Here is a 21147-nt window from a genome sequence, read left to right as displayed (position 1 = left end):
GTCTGTGTCTCTCCTTCTGACTAACTGTACTCAACATGACAGAATGTTATCAGTGTAGGTACCAAAGATGAGGAAGCTCTGGAGAACCGAGGGAGAAATGTGTTGGTGAGCTTACATTCTAAGGTATTAAGATACTTGCAATAGAATGAGAAAATCCCAAACATAGTTCTTCCCTTAAACATTGGAACTATTGCAGTTCTACTTAAAGAAACTATATTTTATATTTCCTATAAAGGCAGGAAATCAAACATCTTAGCATGCTCTATAAAGCCCCAGTTGTACCTATTATTTTAGCATCATTATCAATAGTTCCTTCTTAAAAATTATGTTTAATGATTTTTGTATCCTAGTATTGGATACAAATAACTATATATCATAGATTTTCTCTTCATGGTTTATATATGGGAGAGTCATCTAATAATAGGCCACCAATTTAAAGTATAAGTTTTTTCTTGAGGTATCACATTTTACAATAGTATTAGTATTTATTTTATTTTTTAGGCTTGCAATATTATTGCACTACTAAGGTTCTCTTTGAATTGAAAATCAGAGACAGAAGACCTGGACACCTGGAAGAAGAAAAAATGGCAACAATGAGAAAACATCCCTACTAATTGTTCAATAAAAACATTGAGGATGTGGGGGCCAGAGAGAGCATGAGGCCAATCCAGGACAGGCCTGAGTTCAATTCCTAGCATCCTATATGGTCTTCTGATCCTGCAGGAGCGATTTCTCAGTGCAGAGCCAGGAGTAGCCCCTGGGTGAGGCCCCAAACAGAAAACAAACAAACAAACAAGCAAGCTCCTTTGAAGATGTGAATGTTAGTTTGCCAGTTAATCTAAGGAGTCATGGGTACAGTTAAAGGCAGCCCAGGACAATAGATCTTCCACTCATCCTGTTGCCAAAGCTCTCAAAATGAAACTGGAGAAAAGGAAGAATACACAAGGAAACTTGGCAAGGAAACTCTTTTGGCAATAGGCAAAACAAAAGTCAAGCCACAGAGGGGCTCTGGCCACCTTGGATAGCCATGATGATTGTGTTCCATCCAACGAGAGTGACATTCCAGAGACGGTGCTGTGAAAGATCTCTCTCTCTCTGTCTCTCTGTCTCTCTGTCTGTCTCTCTGTCTCTGTCTCTCTCTCTCTTTATAGTTGAGCAGTTCTTAGATCACACTGGAAGCCTTATCCCAGCTTCTGTATTCACAGGTAGAAATAGTTTTACACATTACATTTTTTTTCTGAAATATCTAGGTCATAGAATCATTTGAATTATCTGTTCAGGATGGATGAGAGAAGTATGTATAAACAATTCCACATTTATTCTTTGGCAACCTTGAAAAATATTAATCTCTCCATCCTACCACAAAGAAACAAAATATCATATACTGTACTAGAGAAAAAGTGATGAGCAAGAATTTTCAGTATTTTACTGCATTATCAGACAATTCACAAGCATATTTTATGTGTTCATAGCCTCCTTTACTTTCTTGTATATTCCTTTTTGTTTGTTTGTTTTTGGGTCACACTACTGGCTCTTTGCTCAGAAGTCTTTTCAGGCAGTCTCGAAGGATCATATGAGATTCCGGGATTCAGAACGAGGTCCTTCTTGTGTTGGCCACATGCAAGGCAAATGCCTTACCACTGTACCATCACACTGGCCCACTTTCTTGTATATCTTTTGCAATTAAGATCATCATACCTTTTAAGTGTGAACGATTAATTATGGAGATAACATTTATTAGAGACTTTGATGTTGCTAAAATAAGCACGTTTAAAATCCCCAGGAAAATCGATTTGTGCTAACCTATTTCAAATTCATTTACAGAAAACAGGTACAAACAAAAAATTCATCTCAGCTAATATACCCAAAGTCTTCAAGGCCCTCATTTTGTTGCTAGATCTAAATGAAGAAATAAATTTTTTTTCTCTGGCAAAGGGTCAAAGGAGCGTAATTAAAACGTAAGTGAAGAATCTCAATGTCCAAAATAATATTTTGATAGTTTTCTAGAACAAGAAAGTTCAATAACATTAATAAGGTTATAAGTTTATAACCCATCTGATCATACTTTAGAGTTCTGGCTTCATGTTCTTGTCTATGACATGCTCTTCTTTCAGCCTGCTAAAATTCTGTCCATTCTTCAAGGTACCCTATTTCAAGTTTCCCAGAAACTCCCCCGAAATGTAATATGTTCTTCCTTTTCATTTGTACCTTATTGACTTATGCACTAAAATCCATTTGCATTGTCTTTGTGTGTTCCCGAGTCATGTCTTATTCATATGTATATCAAACCTTATTTAATCAGATTAGAAAACAGATACTAGTAAACTACCTACAATTTTGCACACTACATTCATGAGAGGCACTAGTATAGCAATTTATAACAGTCATTTCAATACAAAATTTTCTTAGATTGTGTTCAGTTTATGCTCTACATCTTTTTCAATATGATTGTGGTGTCTCCCTCTGTCTATGCACACATATCAGTTGGGATTGCATTTGGATGAAAATAACAAAAATCTGAACATATAGATTTAACCGTACATGGCTATTTTATCCTCTTTTCCCTGTAACATAGATCTTAGAACAGAAGCTTGTGGCAACTCTGGAAGTCAAGATCATTATGTAATCTATCCAAAAAGAAATTTTTTTCTGAATTTACAGATTCACAATTCTTTCATCAAAGTATTATTCTTGCACTAAACCTAGTAAGATTTTTTTTTTTTTTGGTTTTTGATTTTTGGGTCACACTCAATAGTGCTGAGGGGTTACTCCTGGCTCTACACTCAGAAATCGCTCCTGGCAGGCACAGGGGACCATATGGGATGCCAGGATTTGAATCAACATCCTTCTGCATGCAAGGCAAACATGCTATCTCTCCAGCCTCTAGTAAGATTTTTTTACTAGCAAAACACATTAAAACTAATATATATATATATATATATAAGGATTAAAGAGTATAGTGAGTAGAAAGTTTGCTTTGCATGCAGCTCACCCAGGTTTGATTCCCTATAACTTATATAGTTCCTAAAGCCCTACCAGGAGTGATTACTGAGCAGAACCAGGAATGATCTTTGAGCATCACTGGGTATGATAAAAAATTTTAATAGATATCTAAAACTCTGTTTTTCTATATCAATAAATAATGTTGTCTTTCCATATTATTTCATATGCATTCCCATATATTTAATATATATACATAACATATTCCCATATGTGAACATCATATGTACAAAATAATTTTATGTCTTCCATATATATGTACACATATATGGGAATTGTACTTATATAGTCAAAATAGACCTGGTAGGCTTTGTTTGTTTTTTTTATATGAAGATGTTATTTACTTGTTTTCTTCTATGGAACCCTTTGTCAAACATTTCCCAAAGCGTCTTGGTGAAGTTCAGGAAATGTAACATACAGGACAGAAAAGACACAGGAGATAAAATTATGGGAAGTGGAGAGAGCACCTTCACCAGATAAAGAGGAAAAAGACTAACTTCAGGCAAAAGAGATCCAGAGGCTCATAGAGTACAAAGTCTAGAATAGTGTAGAAGAGTTGTTGCTTCGGAAAATAGTTCCTGACATAACCACTGATGACGGTTTCAAATAGTCCCATATCTATCACCAAGTCAGCTATTCCTATTGTGACAGCTTCAGTCCTAAAGAACATGGCTGCTTTGATGATGTCCCTAGAAAGGCCACTGAGGTCTATCTTCTATTGTCTGGTCATTTCATCACATCAGCAGATAGAAATCTACTTGACAGCTGGAAGATACTGGGTGTTGCCTGGGTCACTATATGCCAGGGCTCACTGGAGATAAATTTGGTGTAGGCACACATGTTCAGGGGATAAGGGACTATGGCAAAATCATTTTACAATAGCAACAAAACATCCTGGAAACGATTTTCTTAAGCTCATGCTAAATGAATCTAATTTAGAGCTGAATTTGTAATATCAGTAACTCCTCATTGTTTATTCCTTGCAGCTCATTCACTCTACTAAGAAATAAAGAATTTCATGCATTTGAATGTAGCAAACCTTACTGAAAGGATACAGGAGGAATAGCAATGGGCAAAGTAGACATATGCCTGACTTGAACAGAAAAAGAGACACTTTCAGAGTTAGGTAGTGAGAAAGTATTCTGAGATCTGCTGGTAGATGAGAAAACGTCAATCAAGAATATACTTATTTTGTGACTAAATTCTTGTATGTTTTATTAGAAAGTTTTTATATATTTTATTTAAACACCTCGATTACATTCATGATTGTGTTTGGGTTTCAGTCATGGAAAGAACACCACCCATCACCAGTGCAACATTCCCATCACCAATGCCCCAAATCTCTCTCCTCCCCACTTAACCCTCACCTGTACTCTAGACAGGCTTTCTATTTCCCTCGTACATTCTTCTTATGAGGATAGTTCAAAACGTAGTAATTTCTCTAACTAAACTCATCCCTGTTTGTGGTGAGCTTCATGAGGTGAGCTGAAACTTCCAGCTCTTTTCTCTTTTGTGTCTGAAAGTTATTATTGCAAGAATGTCTTTCATTTTTCTTAAAACCCATAAATGAGTGAGACCATTCTCCATTTTTCTCTCTCTCTGACTTATTATTTTTTCAAAGTTCAGAAAATTTAATCTCAGAAATCATAGGCCACCAGAATACAGAGACCTGCATTTCTATACTCCACATAATTGGATTTTCTTTATGTATAAGTTTAATATGCTTTTATCATGAACATATTAAAAATGAACCTCCCAGATACATTCCAAACTTGTTGAATTCATAGTAAAAGCAAAAATATACATTATCAACTTTGCAATGGCTCTTTTTATATATTTTTTTTATTTAAGTAACATGATCATAGTTGGGTTACAGTCATAACCAGAACACCCCCCTTCACCAGTGTAACATTACACCCTACCCCCTTCCCATCCCCTGACTGTATTCTAGACAGGCATTCTACTACAGTTATTTGTTCTCTCTCTGACTTATTTCACACAGCATAATAGATTCCATGTACATCCATGTATAGGAAAATTTCATGACTTCATCTCTCCTGACAGCTGCATAATATTCCATTGTGTATATGTACCACAGTTTCTTTAGCCATTCGTCTGTTGAAGGGCATCTTGGTTGTTTCCAGAGTCTTGCTATGGTAAATAGTGCTGCAATGAATATAGGTGTAAGGAAGGGGTTTTTGTATTGTATTTTTGTGTTCCTAGGGTATATTCCTAGGAGTGGTATAGCTGGATCGTATGGGAGCTCGATTTCCAGTTTTTGGAGGAATCTCCATATCGCTTTCCATAAAGGTTGAACTAGATGGCATTCCCACCAGCAGTGGATAAGAGTTCCTTTCTCTCCACATCCCCGCCAACACTGTTTGTTCTCATTCTTTGTGATGTGTGCCAATCTCTGTGGTGTGAGGTGGTACCTCTTATGCTGTCAAACTGGACAATTTTGTCAGCTTTTAGATTAGCTTGACAGCATGTTCATTCTTCATGTTCTTCCCCACCTAGTTAGTAGCTGTAAAAATAAGAACAGTGCTTGAGTAGCCACTGACCAAGACTGAAATTCTGTGAACCACAGCAGGCCCAGAACAAACGTTAAGCATCCTAGATAGTATTGCATTTCAGAACAGAATGCTCAAGAATCTCAATAAAGCTTCATGCTATATTTTTTTTGAGAAGCACATTGCACCTTGGTCTTTGGTATTATCAAGGTAGGATGATTAAAGGACACTAGAAATTTATGGATCAATACGTATGCATTCACTCATTCAATCCCCATAATTCCATTTTCAGCTTTGTTTCTCAAGTTCTAGGTTTTCTGCACAAGATAAGCTTTTGCCTTTGTTGGTGCATTCCTTTTAAATTATCAAAACAAAATTTTAGCATCAACTTCAGGGTATGAGAAGAAAATGAAATGCTTATACTAAATTTACCATTTATAACTTAAAGCAAACTTTCAAATTCTTTAAGTCTTTAAGTACTATATTAGGATGAGGCTGAAGTAAGATTACAGTGGGTAGGGTGTTTGCCTTGTACACGATCAACCAGGATTTGATCTCTGGCATCTCATATGGCTTCCCGAGCCTGCCAGGAGTAATTTCTGAGCACAGAGCTAGGAATAACCCATGAGCACCACAGGGTGTGGCCCCAAAACTAAAACAAACAAAAAAGACTATATTAGGCAAAAATGAAGAATGCTAGTACAGTATCTGCATATCAAATGTATGCCTGAATAATTTCAGGATTGGAATTATATTGTATAAAAATAGTTTATATTAAATAGTAATTTAATACTGTTAAAATTCACATAACAATATTCAAGATATAAGGTTTTTAGAAATTTCTGGAAATTTTAAGAGAAAAATGTGGACAATTAGTGTTATAATTCTCTCAATGTAGCCATTTGCATCAAATAACAATCTTGTGACCAAAATTTTAATTTAATTTTTCCCATTATATACTGCTGATAGCAGTTTTAGAAAGAGTTTAGGTTACTTACTAAGATAAGCAAAATCCCCAGAATATTATTGAGGCAATATGGTCAGATAGAAAAATAATAACACACTAAACTTGTGTGCTCATCTGTGAATAATTAGAATCACTTTGAATATTTGATTGAATTGCCATCAAGAATCAACATTTAATAGTACTATTATCATGTGTTATTAAAACATATGTCCAAATATCCAGCAAAGATACATACTCACTAAACTTGAATCCCTTTCCCTCCTTCTTCTGCCTGGATGCTGAATATGGGAAATGGCCTCGTATACAAGTACATGATTTCAGTTTTTTTTTTTTTTTTTGGTTTTTGGGCCACACCCGTTTGATGCTCAGGGGTTATTCCTGGCTATGTGCTCAGAAATCGCCCCTGGCTTGGGGGGACCATATGGGACGCTGGGGGATCGAACCTCGGTCCATTCCTTGGCTAGCGCTTGTAAGGCAGACACCTTACCTCTAGCGCCACCTTCCCGGCCCCCTGTGATTTCAGTTTTTTTATAGAATAGTACCTCATGCTGGTCATAATAGTCTTCTTAGAAATCCTTGTGATAAAAAAATTGTGTGCAACAAATTTCTACCATGAGAAAGCCATACCTAATGTGACAGGCAAACTGCTTGCTCAAGACAGAGGGGCACATTAAGCAAGCATACATTTGACCTGTTGCTAGGGTTTAGACACCATCTACAAACTGGCTTATTGCCCATTGCTCTTTGTGGCTGTGAATCAACATTGAGACACAGAGGGCACAAGGTCAACTACATTCCATTAATGGATCAAAGTGTTTCATTTAGATTCTTGCAGCAAAAAAAAAAAGAAGAAAGAGAGAAAGAACAGGGAAGATATATTGCTTAGGATGAAAACAAACTGGGCAGAAACAGACCCATATGGATTTTTAGATATAAAATCTTTACATTTTGCTCAAAAAGCTAAAGACATCAATGAACTCACAGCCTCTTGTCACAATTAAACATTCTAACTCAAAGATTCTTATTAGTATTTTCCCCACCACTTCACAAAGAGGTACACAGATTTCCATGAAGGGCTTTCACTTGTAAAACCATATAACACAATCATGCATATATTATGCATCATCTCAGTAAAGTAGTTCATTTAGTCCAAAGCTGGTAAAATTGTGAAATTATGTCTTGTGATTTTATACATCTGTTTTTCATATCAATTTAGAAATAAAATGGGGAAACATTAACATTCACTGGGAATGATGTAGTATTCAGAGCTTTTCTTGGGGATGGGGGAGGAAGGTGGTGTTTACACCTGGTAATGATCAAGGCTTACTCTACACTCAGGGGCCATTCCTGGAAGTCGTCAGGGACCATATGAGGTGCTTAGATTGAACATGAGTTGACCATTAGCAAGGCAAGCACCTTGTCCGCTGTACTATCTTTCCAGCCCTCTGAGTTGTGCATTTTTTGAGGACAATTTACATTTTCAATATATTTTTAGTTAACAATTCATATCACCTCCTAAGTACAGCAAATTTTTGGAGCGCCATGATTTACAATACAAACTTGATAAAGATTTAGTACACAATATTCTAATACAACAGTCTCTACCAGAGCCCCTAGATCTTAGTTACATACTGTAACCCTGATTTTAGGTTCTGTTGTATTCCTTTTATTGCTATACCAGATTCCTTTATACCCCACAAATAAGATAGATCATTTTGTATCTGTTTCTCTCTTGCTGACTTCACTCAGCATGATACCCTCCAGTTCCATACCCACAGAGGCAAATTTCTTTCTTTCTCAGAACTGAGTAAAATTCCTCTGTGTGTGCATACCACAGTTTCTTTATCCAGTTGTCTGTTCTAGGACATATTGGCAATTGCAGATAGTACTAAAATGAACAAAGGGGTACAAAAATCTTTTTGAAACAGCTTTTTTGGGTCTTTGGGATAGATGCAAAGATGTGGAATTGTAGTACCTCAAGTTCAAGTCCATGAAGGCAAAATTTTAGGAAAGATACTTAGAAGTTATTTTACTTTCATGAATTTTAGCTATCTCTTGAAGTGGTGGAGGCTATATCACAATAGAATGGAACACAATTGTGGATGAACTCATAACTCTGAAAGTAAAAATAGGATAAGACAGTCTTTATAGGTAAAGAATTAAAATTCTGTACATACAAAACTTAAGCAAAAAGTTAGAAAATAACTTTAGCAAAAAGACATGATTACAGATGGCACTTAAATATAAAATTTTAACATCTTTCAAACATAGCTTCTTTTTTTCAGTTTGTTTTCCATTAGGGTACAGATGGTATGAAAAATTTCATTCTGGTCATGTATAACTATAGTTTTTCTAAATGAGTAACTGCCATAAACATGTATGAGTGATTGAGTTAGTTATTTGTAGATAATTTTGATTTATTTATATACACTGTCATAATTATAATGAAAATAAAGTCTGGTTGATTCAATATGGCTCACTTGTGGAGATATTTTGCAGGTATTTTTTTTTTTTAAAGTTGAGGTGCTGTGATTTCTAATCCTATGTCACTGTCCTTCTTGCTCACTTTTACTCAACTTAATATATTTTTTTGTTTGTTTTTTTTGGGCCACACCCGTTTGACGCTCAGGGGTTACTCCTGGCTATGTGCTCAGAAATCACCCCTGGCTTGGGAGGACCATATGGGACACCGGGGGATCGAACCGCGGTCCATCCGCTTGCAAGGCAGACACCTAACCTGTAGCGCCACCTTCCCGGCTCCCATATTTTGCAGGTATTTTAATTAATTTCATGCATAGCCCTATCCAGATTGAGGGAATATATTTATGTTTATAATAAATAATCAAATAATTTCTTAATTGTTGTTATGTGCCAATGTGAACATAACAATGACAAGAGACGGCAGTGAATTATGAATTACTATTAATTAACTTGGTAAAAAATTTTACTTTTTTATGTATATATATATAGGAATATATACAAACAAACACATAAGAATTTAACTATATGTTGAAAAGAACCAGCATGTATGAGAATTTGGAAAAATAGCAAACTTTGTTTTTAAAGCCAAGTAGTTTTTTCATTGAATGAAACTTGCTAAAAAGATGTGAGAGGAGAGAAAGTAGGGAAATACATGCTCAAGAGAGAACATGAACTTCTCTAGAATGCTTTAGAATGAATATAAACAAACAACAAAAACAGAGACAAGCAAGCCAGGTATGTGTTCAAGAAGATGGACTTGAAGAGCAAACCAAGAGTCAAACTTTAAATGTTTTATTTAATATGTTGACACCGGTGCACACCACCTGGTACTTGACTACTCACCCTTGACTATGGTTTAATGAACACAAATTGCAGTGCCATCTCAATATCTAAATTTAAATCTTTAAGACCCAACCATCCCCTGTTCTATACAGGGAAACAATAGCCCAGAGAAGTTTGGATCTTTTCTGGATTTTAAATTGAAATTTTTATTTGTTTTTGAGTAAACTTTTTATTTGTATTTGAGTGTGCTCAGGAATCAATCCTAGCAGTGCTCAGTGAACCAAATGCAGTGCTGGGAACTGAATCCAGGTCAATTGTGTGCAATAAAAGTGTACTATTTTACTATCTCTTCAGTTCTACTGCACTTTTAAGCAAACATCAGATATAAGAATCTAGTCTAAGGTTGTTTAGATACTCTCACGAAACAATGCAACTTCTTAGAAGCTGAATAGCATTCCAGCTCTATCTAATTCTTGACCATGTTGCCAGAAAAGGCCTCTTTTGAAAAAAATGCAAGCAGATAACAGAGCCAGGAAGAGATGTCATACCTAAATCACATTATCTTAGGTACTCTAACACGTTCACTGTTTGTTCGTTTTTTAATCATCTGTGTACAATTTTCCAATTTCTAGTCATGATGTTGATGGGGAAGTGTTAGACTCACACACTTTTACTAAAAATATTTAATAATCTCCATCAGACATAAATATTGAACTTAACCCCTCTTGTTCTGTCCCACAAGAGGTAAGTGAATTACTAAACATGGTTTTTCATAGAAAAAGTTGCTCTTTGGTGGAAGAGAAACAAATAGAACGTGAAAGATAGTTGTAACAAAGGAGGAAAATAGAAAATAATCAAAGCCAGTCAAGTTGCTGAAATATGACAATGTTAATGTTAATATTTAATAATATTCACCCGTATAAACAGATTATCTTATTAGGTTTCTGATGATAGGTCTTGTGTTTATTATAACAATGCCTACAAAATAGATTATATATATTGATAAAATATGAAAAATAAACCTGAAAGATAGATTTGACTAGGTGACTATCTGAAGAAACAAGATAAAAACAAGATCAAAAAAATCACCATTGAAAGAATGTCTCAGTAGAATTCAGATATTTAGCTACAAACTTGGCTGTAAACATTTATTCCAACAGTCAACAGGACAAATGGAAGTTTCTTGTGAAACCAGTAACCAGATCTTAAGGCTCTGATCTTTGAAGTTTGAAATATTTCTCCTAGAACTTCTACATTCTTCTCTCTTCCACCCACCTTGAAAGATCACTAAAGAAAATACTTGCTTGTTATTTTTCTTTTATCCTGCCAGAAATAGATTAACTAATAAAGCCCACCAAAGATTCATTATATACCGTAAGTTCAAAGTTTTCAATATAAATACCATATTAAAAGAGTCTCTTTTATTCTAAGAAAGTTTAACAGACATTTATAGCAGCAATGTTGCCAATGAGTTTTTATTATATCATACCATAAAAACTCATATATTTTCTTATAAATGACAGTAAAGGTACTGGCTCTGTTGGTCCCTCCAACCTCACGCCCCCCTCCCCCAGTTCTTTAGCATTAGTAAAGCAGAGAAATTTATTTGGAAACAATAGTGGATCCTTGCACTCTTTTTCTTTTTCTCTTTATTTTACCAATCAATTGCATTTTATCTACTCCTTAAACCTACCAATTAAGAGGAGGATTAAAAAAAAGGGATTAAAATAAAGTAAAAGAAAACTAGAAAAGAAGTGGTCAGGGAATTAAACTTCAAATTGAGAATATATATATTTAGTATAAATAGTTAGGATGCAAAGATAAAATCATTAAAAAGACAACATATTTTAATTTCATGTAGTTCATGTATAACCATTCCATCTGCTCTTTTCCCTACTCTCTAGTCTTCCTGTGGAGACTTCATACAAAGCACTAAATCATTGATAAATCAATGAGTGACCATGACATGCTAGCTCAGGTGCCAATGAATTTATGTGCAATCTGATTTCTCTGTTGTTCATGTTCTGGAGGCAACATATAAAATCCTTATGGTTTTGGTTTACTTTTGTTTTTGTATATTGGGCCATACTTAGCAAACAGTGTTCAGGCTTACTCCTGACTCTGCTTGGGCATCACTCCTGGTGTAGTTCAATATTCAATATTCAGCTGGAAATTAAAGTAGACTGACTACATGCAAAGCAAATACCTTAACTTCTGATTTGTTCTTCAAGCCATTTCCAGAAGTGTTGGAAATTCGTGGCTTGGTGCTAGGGGTCATTCACTATGCTGCTTGGGGAATCACGTCAGCCATCCGTCCCAGAACTCCAGTACATAAAGTAAGTGTCCCTTCTCTTTGAGTCCTCTCTCCAGCCCAGAAAGTTCACATATTTTTGAGACTCTGTAGGAATGTCCTGAGACCTAGGTTTCTGTTTGGTGGTACTTTAGCTTTTGGGGTATCTGGCTAGTAGGTTCCTCTATACCTGTTCTTTTTGAGTCCTGATTAGAATTCTGTCTTACCTGGACAACCATTTGGGTCATGTAGGTCAAATAGTTTGGGACAACCATTTTATTCAAAATGGTTTTGTTCCCACTGATTCAGTAGATATCAGCTCCTCAACTCATCAAGTCCTGAAGGGAAGAAAGATGGCAAAATGCAGAATGTAAGGAGTAAGAAAAATAATATACACAAGACTCCATTATAATCCAACATTGTCTTAGAAAGGAGACTGTTCAGATTTCTTTGTTGTGAGTTTCAGGAAGAGAATTTGGTCACCTCAGAATAATCTTCAACACAGTAGAGTGACAATAGTCAGAAGAAAATTAGAAGAAAGCGTTGGCAGAAATAACATGATTTTTCACCTGCATTTGTGCTATATGTTCAACATTAAGGCTTCCCTGGGTATTCTCTGGCCAAAATACCAACACTGTCATTATCAAAACAAAAGTCAAGAAGCTAAAGCTCAAGAATGCAGAAATTGTCAACTGGTGTCAGTCATTTAGAATTTTCAATATCCCCTCTTTAAAAACAACTTTAATTTTCCCCTGTCTCCTCTACATTACTTCTTTTATTTCTGATCTCATTCAGAATCTTTTACTTCTATGTTCTTTAAATAACCTTGAAAAATCAGTAAAGCTAAAGTGAGAAAAATATAAGTGCTTCCATCATCTGTATAAGTATGTACAGTCTAGATCTTTTTCTGATGTATTAACAATAGCTGGGCTGGAGCAGTAGCACAGCAGTAGGGCATTTTGCCTTGCATGCCTCCAACCCGTGACAGACCCAGGTTTGAATTCCAGCATCCTATATGTTACCTTGATCTTGCTAGGAGTAACTCTTGAGCACTACCAGGCGTGGCCTTCCCAAAAAACTAAAAACAAACAAACAAAAAAAGAAGTGACAGATACTTTAGTTCTTGCTTTGACTGTTCCATAAAGGCATCAATAAATGTACTAATTCACAGGTGAATTTTTTGCCTCTTATTCAGCTTTAGGCAGTCATATAATGTGAGGAATGTTTAAAATACCTTCTCTGTCACCATATCTGTGAACTCAAGGTTCATTAACCTATGAAGAGCTTTGTCTAACAAATGAGATGGGTCTTCTCAGAGAAACTACTACTAAAAGTCTTGGACATGTCTGGTCATGTTTACATGTGTGGGTCTGCTTGTCTGCTTCCTCACTTAAGAAAGTCAGTTTCTTATTTCATTCCCTTGCTGCATGGAAAACATTGTTTTCTCTAAACCTGAGCATCTTCCTTGAGTCCTCCTTACTCTCCATATTTAACCAATGATAAGTCATAAATTTCTCTCTACTCTTTTCTTTCTAAACCCTTGCTAATACTTAACACAAATATACAAATCACTGTATTGTAAATCACTGAATTCTGCCTTGCTTTTCTTACTGTTTTTGTTTGTTTGTTTGTTTGTTTGGTTGGTTGGTTGGTTTTGGGTCATTTGGAATTGCTTGGGCCTTATTTCTGGTTTAGCATTCAGGGCTCACGCCTGGCAGGTCTCAGGTTTCACTTTGCTGGACCATATGGGTACTGGAGATTGAAAGTACTTCAGTCAGGTGTAAGGTTAGGTAAGAGCCCTACCTTCTATATTGGTCTTCAGTCCTGCCTTTTTACTAAGGGCTCTTCCCTCACTCTTCTATTTGCTTGAATTCTCAAAAATAAAAATATGATGATACTGAGGTCATTCTTAGAATTCTTTGAACCCAGTTATTTTCCAATGTTAAAAAGTAAAATACAATTCCTTAATCTTACTTTACTTTACTTTCCATAATCTTACCTTTTGTTTTGCTTTGGGGTTAGCCAAGTACTTCTGAGCCCACCTGCTATACTACCACTCCAGACCCATAGTCTGACTTTTTCAGACTAGTTTTCAGCTCCTTTCATTCATTTGGCAAATATTAATCCTACTTAGTTTCATAATATCATTTACTATGGAGCCTGTGATCCAACCTATTTTACTTATTCTACAGTCATCTTCCTACCTTGACCATCTTATTAAAGACTCAACTGGCATTTATAGCTGACCCTAAGGATTCCTTGAACTCCCTTCATAATACTATAGTCTCAGTTTAAAGAACATGTACTCAGAACAATAGATTTATTGACTGTTACCTCCCACACTGAGATGTAGGTTCCTCTGATTACACTTTATATACTATCAGCCTACCTTAGGCCTAAAGTATAATGGCATGTAATAAGTGCTTATTGATCAAAGTTAGTAGAGGATATGTCAGAGAGTTAAGAAAAATAACCTTCAAAGTTCTTTCCAACTCTGATTTTCATTCGAGCATTTCAATACCTGCCCTGATTTTGAAAATCACATGCATATGTCTTTCACCCCAAACTTCAAGGCAGTCTCAACATAAGTTTTAGATCAAAACAGCCAACACTTTAGTACTAATTTCATATATTGGCTGAGTAGACATTTCAAATTCAGACTATGGCAAAAGAGCTCACTGGGCCACACACCTGCTGCATCATTTCAACTTTCAAATATTTGTTACTACGCCTTCCTCCTGCTTAGGATCTGTGTGAGAACATCCAGGATGGCACCATTCTCCTCTCTAACACTGGCCTCCATGTAGTCCTGTGGATTTTCCTTCCCCACAGTGCAATTATTTTACCTCACGCCATCTTCTTCAATGCTTACTCTCATAATTACTTAACTGTTCCACCACTAGATGCAAGACAATTTCTGTCTTATGCATGCAAAATTCAAACCCAACTCTTTGCTTAGGATTTGTGGAAGAAAGCAGGTGCTCAACTGCTTTTAATAGAATGTCTGAATGAATGACTACATTTAAATCGCCTTTTTATTTTTGGAGCCCCTCCCTTTACATAGTAAATAGACTAAAAGGCAAGAATTTTGAAAAATGAACACTGAAGTAGTTAACTCAGAGTTGTTGCAATAACTGGCTGGAGGGTTAATTAAAAATGTGTTTTTATATTTATTTCTTTTCTAATTTTCTTTCTTTTCTTTTCTTTTCTTTTTCTATTTCTTTTTCTTTTTCTTTCTTTCTTAATTTTTTTTTTAAGATTTAAGAAGTCTCTTAAGATTCAGCTATCCTAGTTAAAACCAACCAGGATCCAGGTTTCCCTCCTTATGGAGTGGCCTGATATGCAGCGTGGAGGGAGGAGGAGCAAGGAGCTGCGGGGCCTGAGGTTTGGGAGAAGCTGAAAAGGGGGGAAGTTCCGGAAGTCATCGACCAGGGCTCCGCTCCCAACAATAACAGGCGCTTACGCCGGGAGGGGGGGGGGGGCCCAAACTTGGAGGCGGAGCCTGGACTTGGGAAAAGGTGGGTGCGAATCAGCCCGAGATCACAGATGATTGGAGGAGAGAAAGGAGGCGGAGGAGGAGCTCTGAGAACGAGCCTCGGCGCTCACGGGCTGACTAGAGACGGAACGTTGTGATTGGCTCGTGTGGACACGAGAGCCGATCTCTGATTGGTCAGGAAGCTATGAGAGGCGTGGCCAGAACTCGCCAGAGGCTGGCGGGCTAGTCTGCTCAGGTCTCAGCGTGTTAGTGTCTAGCTGCGAACGCCGGGAGCTCGAGCGACGCGGAGCCCAGAGGTGTTTGTCACAGCCTAGGTCGGAGGAGGAGCTCACGGGCTGGCTGGAGTCGGAACAGAGCGTCCTGATTGGCTAGAGTGGACGAGAACCGAGCTCTGATTGGCTGCGGAGGACAGGGGGCGTGGCCCGAACGCGCGCGGGGGAGCCGGCGGGGCTGACTGGCCTGCTTGCCTCGGCGAGCCAGCCAGAGCCCAGAGGCGAGCGACGCGGGAGCCCTGTCTAAGGTGTTTCTCCAGCGCTCGGCCGCCGCCGCCGCCGCGATCCGCTGCTCCAGCCTCGCTCCTCTCCCCTCCCTCCGCTCTCCGGCTCTCCCACCTGGGGTCTCGGGGCGGGGAGCGGAGGGAAGGGACGGCGGAGGAGGAGGAAGAAGAGGCTCCCGCACTATGCAGGCGGCCTGGCGGCCCCCGAGATGGCGAGCCGGCCGGCCGTGAGGCACCGTCTCCGCGTCTGGGCCGCGGCCTCCTCCTCCTCCTCCTCCTCTTTCCCCATGCCTCAGTTGCTCCTGCTGTTGCTCATCCTGCTCCTGCTGCTCGAGGACGCCGGAGCACAGCAAGGTGAGCCTGGCTAGGAGCGCTGCAGCAACGCACCAGAGAGTCTCTCCCGGGCTGGTGGATGGAGATGGAATGGGGGGGGGCCCTGAAGGGGCTCCCCCAGGAGACGGATGGGTTTGCAGGAAGCACTTGGCTCTGTCTCTTTGGGCCTGGTGCCAAAAGAAGCTCGCAGACTCGTTGCAGGGAGACGCAGGGCGCTTCTCTGAGTGGCCAGGTTTTGTTGGTTTGGTTTGGGTTTGGGGGGGTCACACCTGGAGGCACTCGGGGGTTACTCCTGGCTCTGTACTCAGAAATCGCTCCTGGCAGGCTCTCAGGGGGCCATCTGGGATGCTGGGAATCGAACCCAAGTCTGTCTCAGGTGAGCTGCCTGCAAGGCAAAAAAGAAAAAAAATAGCACTACCCCTGTGCTATTTGAGGTCCCCAGGTGGGCTCATTTTTTTTTTGGTTTGTGGCACCTCAACTTGGTGCCTGTGGCTTCTTAGGCGATGCCATTCATTTTCTTTTTCTTTCTGAAATTTGAGAAGTGAGGCTCTGCTGCAATGAAGCCACCCCCCCCCCCTTTTTTTTTCCGTAGGGTGTGAGCCTTTTTCTTGTTTGCTCAAACCCCAAGAGGTGCTGCAGAAGTTTTGGGGCAGATGCGATTCATTCCTAAAGTTTTAAGTGCACGCATGGCCATAGTAGAAAAGTAAGGAAATGAATTTGCAGCTAAGAACCCCCCCTAAAGTCTGCAAGTGTTCCTTAGCATCTTTCGGGAAAGTGCTCAGGTTAAGGAGAGAAGAGAATGAATTGCGTTCTGGCCGAGTCTTGGTTAGAACCTGTCCTTGACGATCCCAGCCTGTTGTTTTAGGTTAATAGTTTAGAGAGATCCTGGGTAGTCTATTATGGATTCCTAAATGGGAATATTTTTTGTTAAACGGGTTAAGCCTCTTTAAAAAGTCTCAAAACTTGACTGTGTTCCCCCCCACCCCCCCCTTGTCCACCCCTATTCCAGATGCTAGCACGATGATAAGAGATGGCAGCACTGCTCTACCCCTTTTTTACTTTTAGGCAAGAGGCAATTTTGAATCAGATTGGCATTAGTTATTGAACACATCATTTGATTGCAGTGAGAAGGCAATGGATTATTTTTTAAATTGATCTTTCATGTTTAAGTCCAGCTTAGTTGTTGCTCTCCTATGATTTTTAGTACAGAATTTGTTTTGTTTAATTTAAAATTAGTTATTTTTAAGTAAGAACATTAGAAAAATAGATAGATGTAAACAGTGACAATATAAACTGTACCTGAGGATACTGTATCATACTAAACAGTGTTTCAGTTTTTTCCTAACTCAAGATCTCTGGTAGGCATTTTACAGGGGGCCTCCCTGTGGCAGTTGCTACTTGGTTCATAAAAGCACAACTCAAATCATAGTATAGAATTTGGAGCCAAGGTTGCAGCCTGCCATTATGAAAATGCTGAAATATTGATAGGTACAAGCAGAAATATAAGGAAAAATGCATTCAGTAAATTGGCCTTTAAATCAAAGTACATTTCTGCACAGTAATTTACACCATAGATGCTTGCTATTCAGGTTTTTAATTAGTATTTTAAGTGAATTCTTTAACTTTAGCATTTGGAAAGTTAAAATTTTAAATCCTTTCCCCTTTCAAGTTTTAGAGCCTATCCTGGTATTTATTTCCTTTCTAGTAGAGAAAAATCAGGTTTATCTAGTAAAGGGTAATACTGATTGGACTTTATGGCAGGCACAGAAATGGCTGCCATACATAAATGACACATACATAAATATGTGTATTAATTGAATCCTCATCACAACATTGGTGGTACCTCATTTCAAAGATAAGCAAACAACTATATTAACACAAAAAAACATTACCAAGCAAGTATTGCAGGTGTTTTGTTTTGATTGGGGGCCATATCTGACCATCATTGGGACTATTCCTTGATGCAGTGTCAACTATTCTCTGGGGACTTGGAGGGGCTTAAATCAAAACCAGGCCTCTGATGGGCCTTCTGCATGCAAAGAATACCCTCAGTCAGTCAAGCTGTCTCTTGGTCCTGGAAAACTGTTTAGCCTTTTTCTAGATCTGAAAGGGTGGTATATGTTCTTTTTAAAAAAAAATCTTGGAGCAATAAAGAATCAGATCTATATCTTCCCCTTAAAATGAAACTGTTGTCTGCTTGTTCTAGAATTGCTTGAGCCTGGTTTAATTTAACATGCACTGTTAGGTTCATTTATAGAACGCTCTTTTTTCCATTTTTACTAGAGCGATTGAACAATTATGATATTTTACACACCGTCATAGTAAGTAAAACATCAGTATAGTTTACTGCCAAACAGGAATGATGCTGGAAATGAAAAACCTTGCTTTCCAGTTCGAAGTTGATTGGGTGACATTGATTCAGTTATTTAGTTTCTGTATGCCTCAGTTTCTACAGTGATAGACTGCATATCTCACAACTCAGAAATTAAATAAGTGAAATGATAGTAGGTAAGGGTTTTGTCATTGAAAAGGTATTATAGAGCCTATATTTAGCATTTGTAAAGTTAGGTTAAACATCTGAATGAAAATTCAGGAATTGTATGCGAGTTGAATTCTCTAATTTTTTAAAGTTATATTTCAAAGGAATTGTATTCTGAAAACCTGATGCAATCAGTTTTACTAGTTTGATCTGATTCATTCTCTTCAGTTTTTCTTTCCCTCATGTAGCTTGAAAAAAAGTCTGATTTCAGAATGAACTTTAAATCATCTATACAATTTTTAATAATGTCTACATTTTATAATATAAAAATACAAACTGAAGTTACTTTATAAGAAGTATAAAAAATTCTATAATCAGTACTTTAACAGTAATCACCTGATAGTTTAGGTAATATAGTCAGAATAAAAATAAGCCCTGAAATATGTTTTAATTTTATTATTTTTCTTCAGCCAGCCTAGGTAGAGCAGCATTTAAATACATTGAGGTAGACTGCTTTAGGCTGGTGGATCTTTATTTTAGTCTTTGAGAGAATTATTTCCAAAGAGCAGTAGATGTTATCCTCGTTCTAGTTAATACCATGCATAGCTATTCCTCCACAGATTTTCAGCTGTCAGTGAATTTCCTTTAAATGTGGCTCAGAGGGGCCAGAGAGATAGCATAAGGGCCATTGCCTTCCACGCAGCTGACCCGGGATGGACTCAGGTTAGATTCCAGCATCCCATATGGTCCCCAAGCTGGCCAGTAGCAATTTCTGAGCACAGTCTGGAGTAACTCCTGAGCACTGCCGGGTGTGGCTCCCCAAAATCAAAATATATATATATATATATATATTTATTTCAAGTGTAGACACTCAGTTAATTTAGAATTTTTTATTGTCTTGTTCTAGTTTGATAAGACATTGGGACTCTCCTACAGTTTGTTCAGAAGTAAAAATAAAAATATCCGATAATATTTCTGATTAATTTTACACAGTGGAGATGTACATGTTTCCATTTATGATTATTAGATGATTAGAATTAAAACCCACGTTGTAAACGTTTGTAAATAAGACCTTAATCATAAAATTAGAATAATGATTTATGATAGATTTCCCAATGCATTAAGAAAAGAGAAAATATTTCCCTTTGGAGGTAGTAATTCTGTTTGATAATTTGAATCTTGTTGTAAAACACAGATACTTAAAAACAAAGTTAAAATAGTTTGTTATAAATGAAAGTAAAACTACTCAAATTGAAGTGACAAATCGTTTCTTTTCGAAAATTATCTAGTGAAAATATAGAACAGAAGAATGCTGAATTCATAGAATTTTATATTAGTGGTAGATTTTAAACTTAGAAATGAACAAAACAATAAAAACTGGGAATGATTTTGGGATTTGAAAGCTCAGGTGGAAATGCTGGGCATGAATAGAAACTCTGCTTCTTAGTTGGAGATGCATGGAGTAATGCCATGAAATTAAGAAGATTAGGCAAAGCTTCATAGAGATAATGTTATCTGTGCAGTATCTTTATTAAAAAGTAAGACATGAAAAAGCCTAATAATTTTTCTTGTTTAACTCATGTATCTTTATTTACTTTATACCAACCTTAGAGTGTTAACATCATTTATTTTTAAAATACTGTACAGATAACAGGTACTCAGTACCAAAAACTTAAATAATATATAAAAGTGACTGATGTTTATGTCCTGTGCTGTTCTATATTTTAATGCCTATAAAATATTACACAGTTGTAATTTTAATAGAGGTTTTATGTTCTGTAGAAATAAATCATGTTAAAAATAATTTTAGGCTAATTTAATATACTACAAAGTGCAGCAAAACAACCCAAGGTAAAAAAGTTCATTATAAGATGTTTCTTATTTATTAAATGATGATTATATTGTTCAGATCAGTTCCATTTTTTTAAGTCCAGTTGTTAAATTCTTCATCTGGAAAGGATCTTTGGGGAAGAATTTCTGTCAAAATGTTGGCTTACAAATATATATCATTGCCTATTTTTCAGATCATTATGTGTGTTAAATCAATAAGGACAAAATATATAGATGCTCAGATAAATTAGTATTTAATGAAATTAATGTCCAGCAAGTGTTCTTATAAATAGGGTGAATGAGTTTGTAGTGGAAAATGAATTGCTTGATATCAAAGAGATCAAGGCTTCTTAAACTTTTACACTATGACCCTTTTTCACTCAAGAAATTCTTATACAACCCTTGGCATATCATTATATAAAGTAGGTCCACTAAGTAAACATTTGCTGATAGTAAATCACAAAAGAACCTATTTAAAATGA

At 37.1% G+C, this 21147-nt stretch overlaps 1 protein-coding gene across 1 annotated transcript in view; it reads left to right on the top strand.

Moving 5' to 3' along the window:
- Positions 1–15891: 15891 nt before the first annotated feature.
- Positions 15892–21147, top strand: part of DCBLD2 (discoidin, CUB and LCCL domain containing 2) — a 63249-nt gene continuing 57993 nt past the window's right edge. Inside the window, exon 1 of the mRNA XM_049785646.1 lies at positions 15892–16377. Coding sequence (XP_049641603.1) covers positions 16233–16377 — 145 coding nt within the window. The 5' untranslated portion in view covers positions 15892–16232. The remainder of the gene's footprint in view (positions 16378–21147) is intronic.

Source organism: Suncus etruscus, chromosome 13 (genome assembly GCF_024139225.1).
Source record: "Suncus etruscus isolate mSunEtr1 chromosome 13, mSunEtr1.pri.cur, whole genome shotgun sequence".
Taxonomy (NCBI): Eukaryota; Metazoa; Chordata; class Mammalia; order Eulipotyphla; family Soricidae; genus Suncus; species Suncus etruscus.
This window is presented reverse-complemented; position numbering and strand designations above follow the sequence as displayed.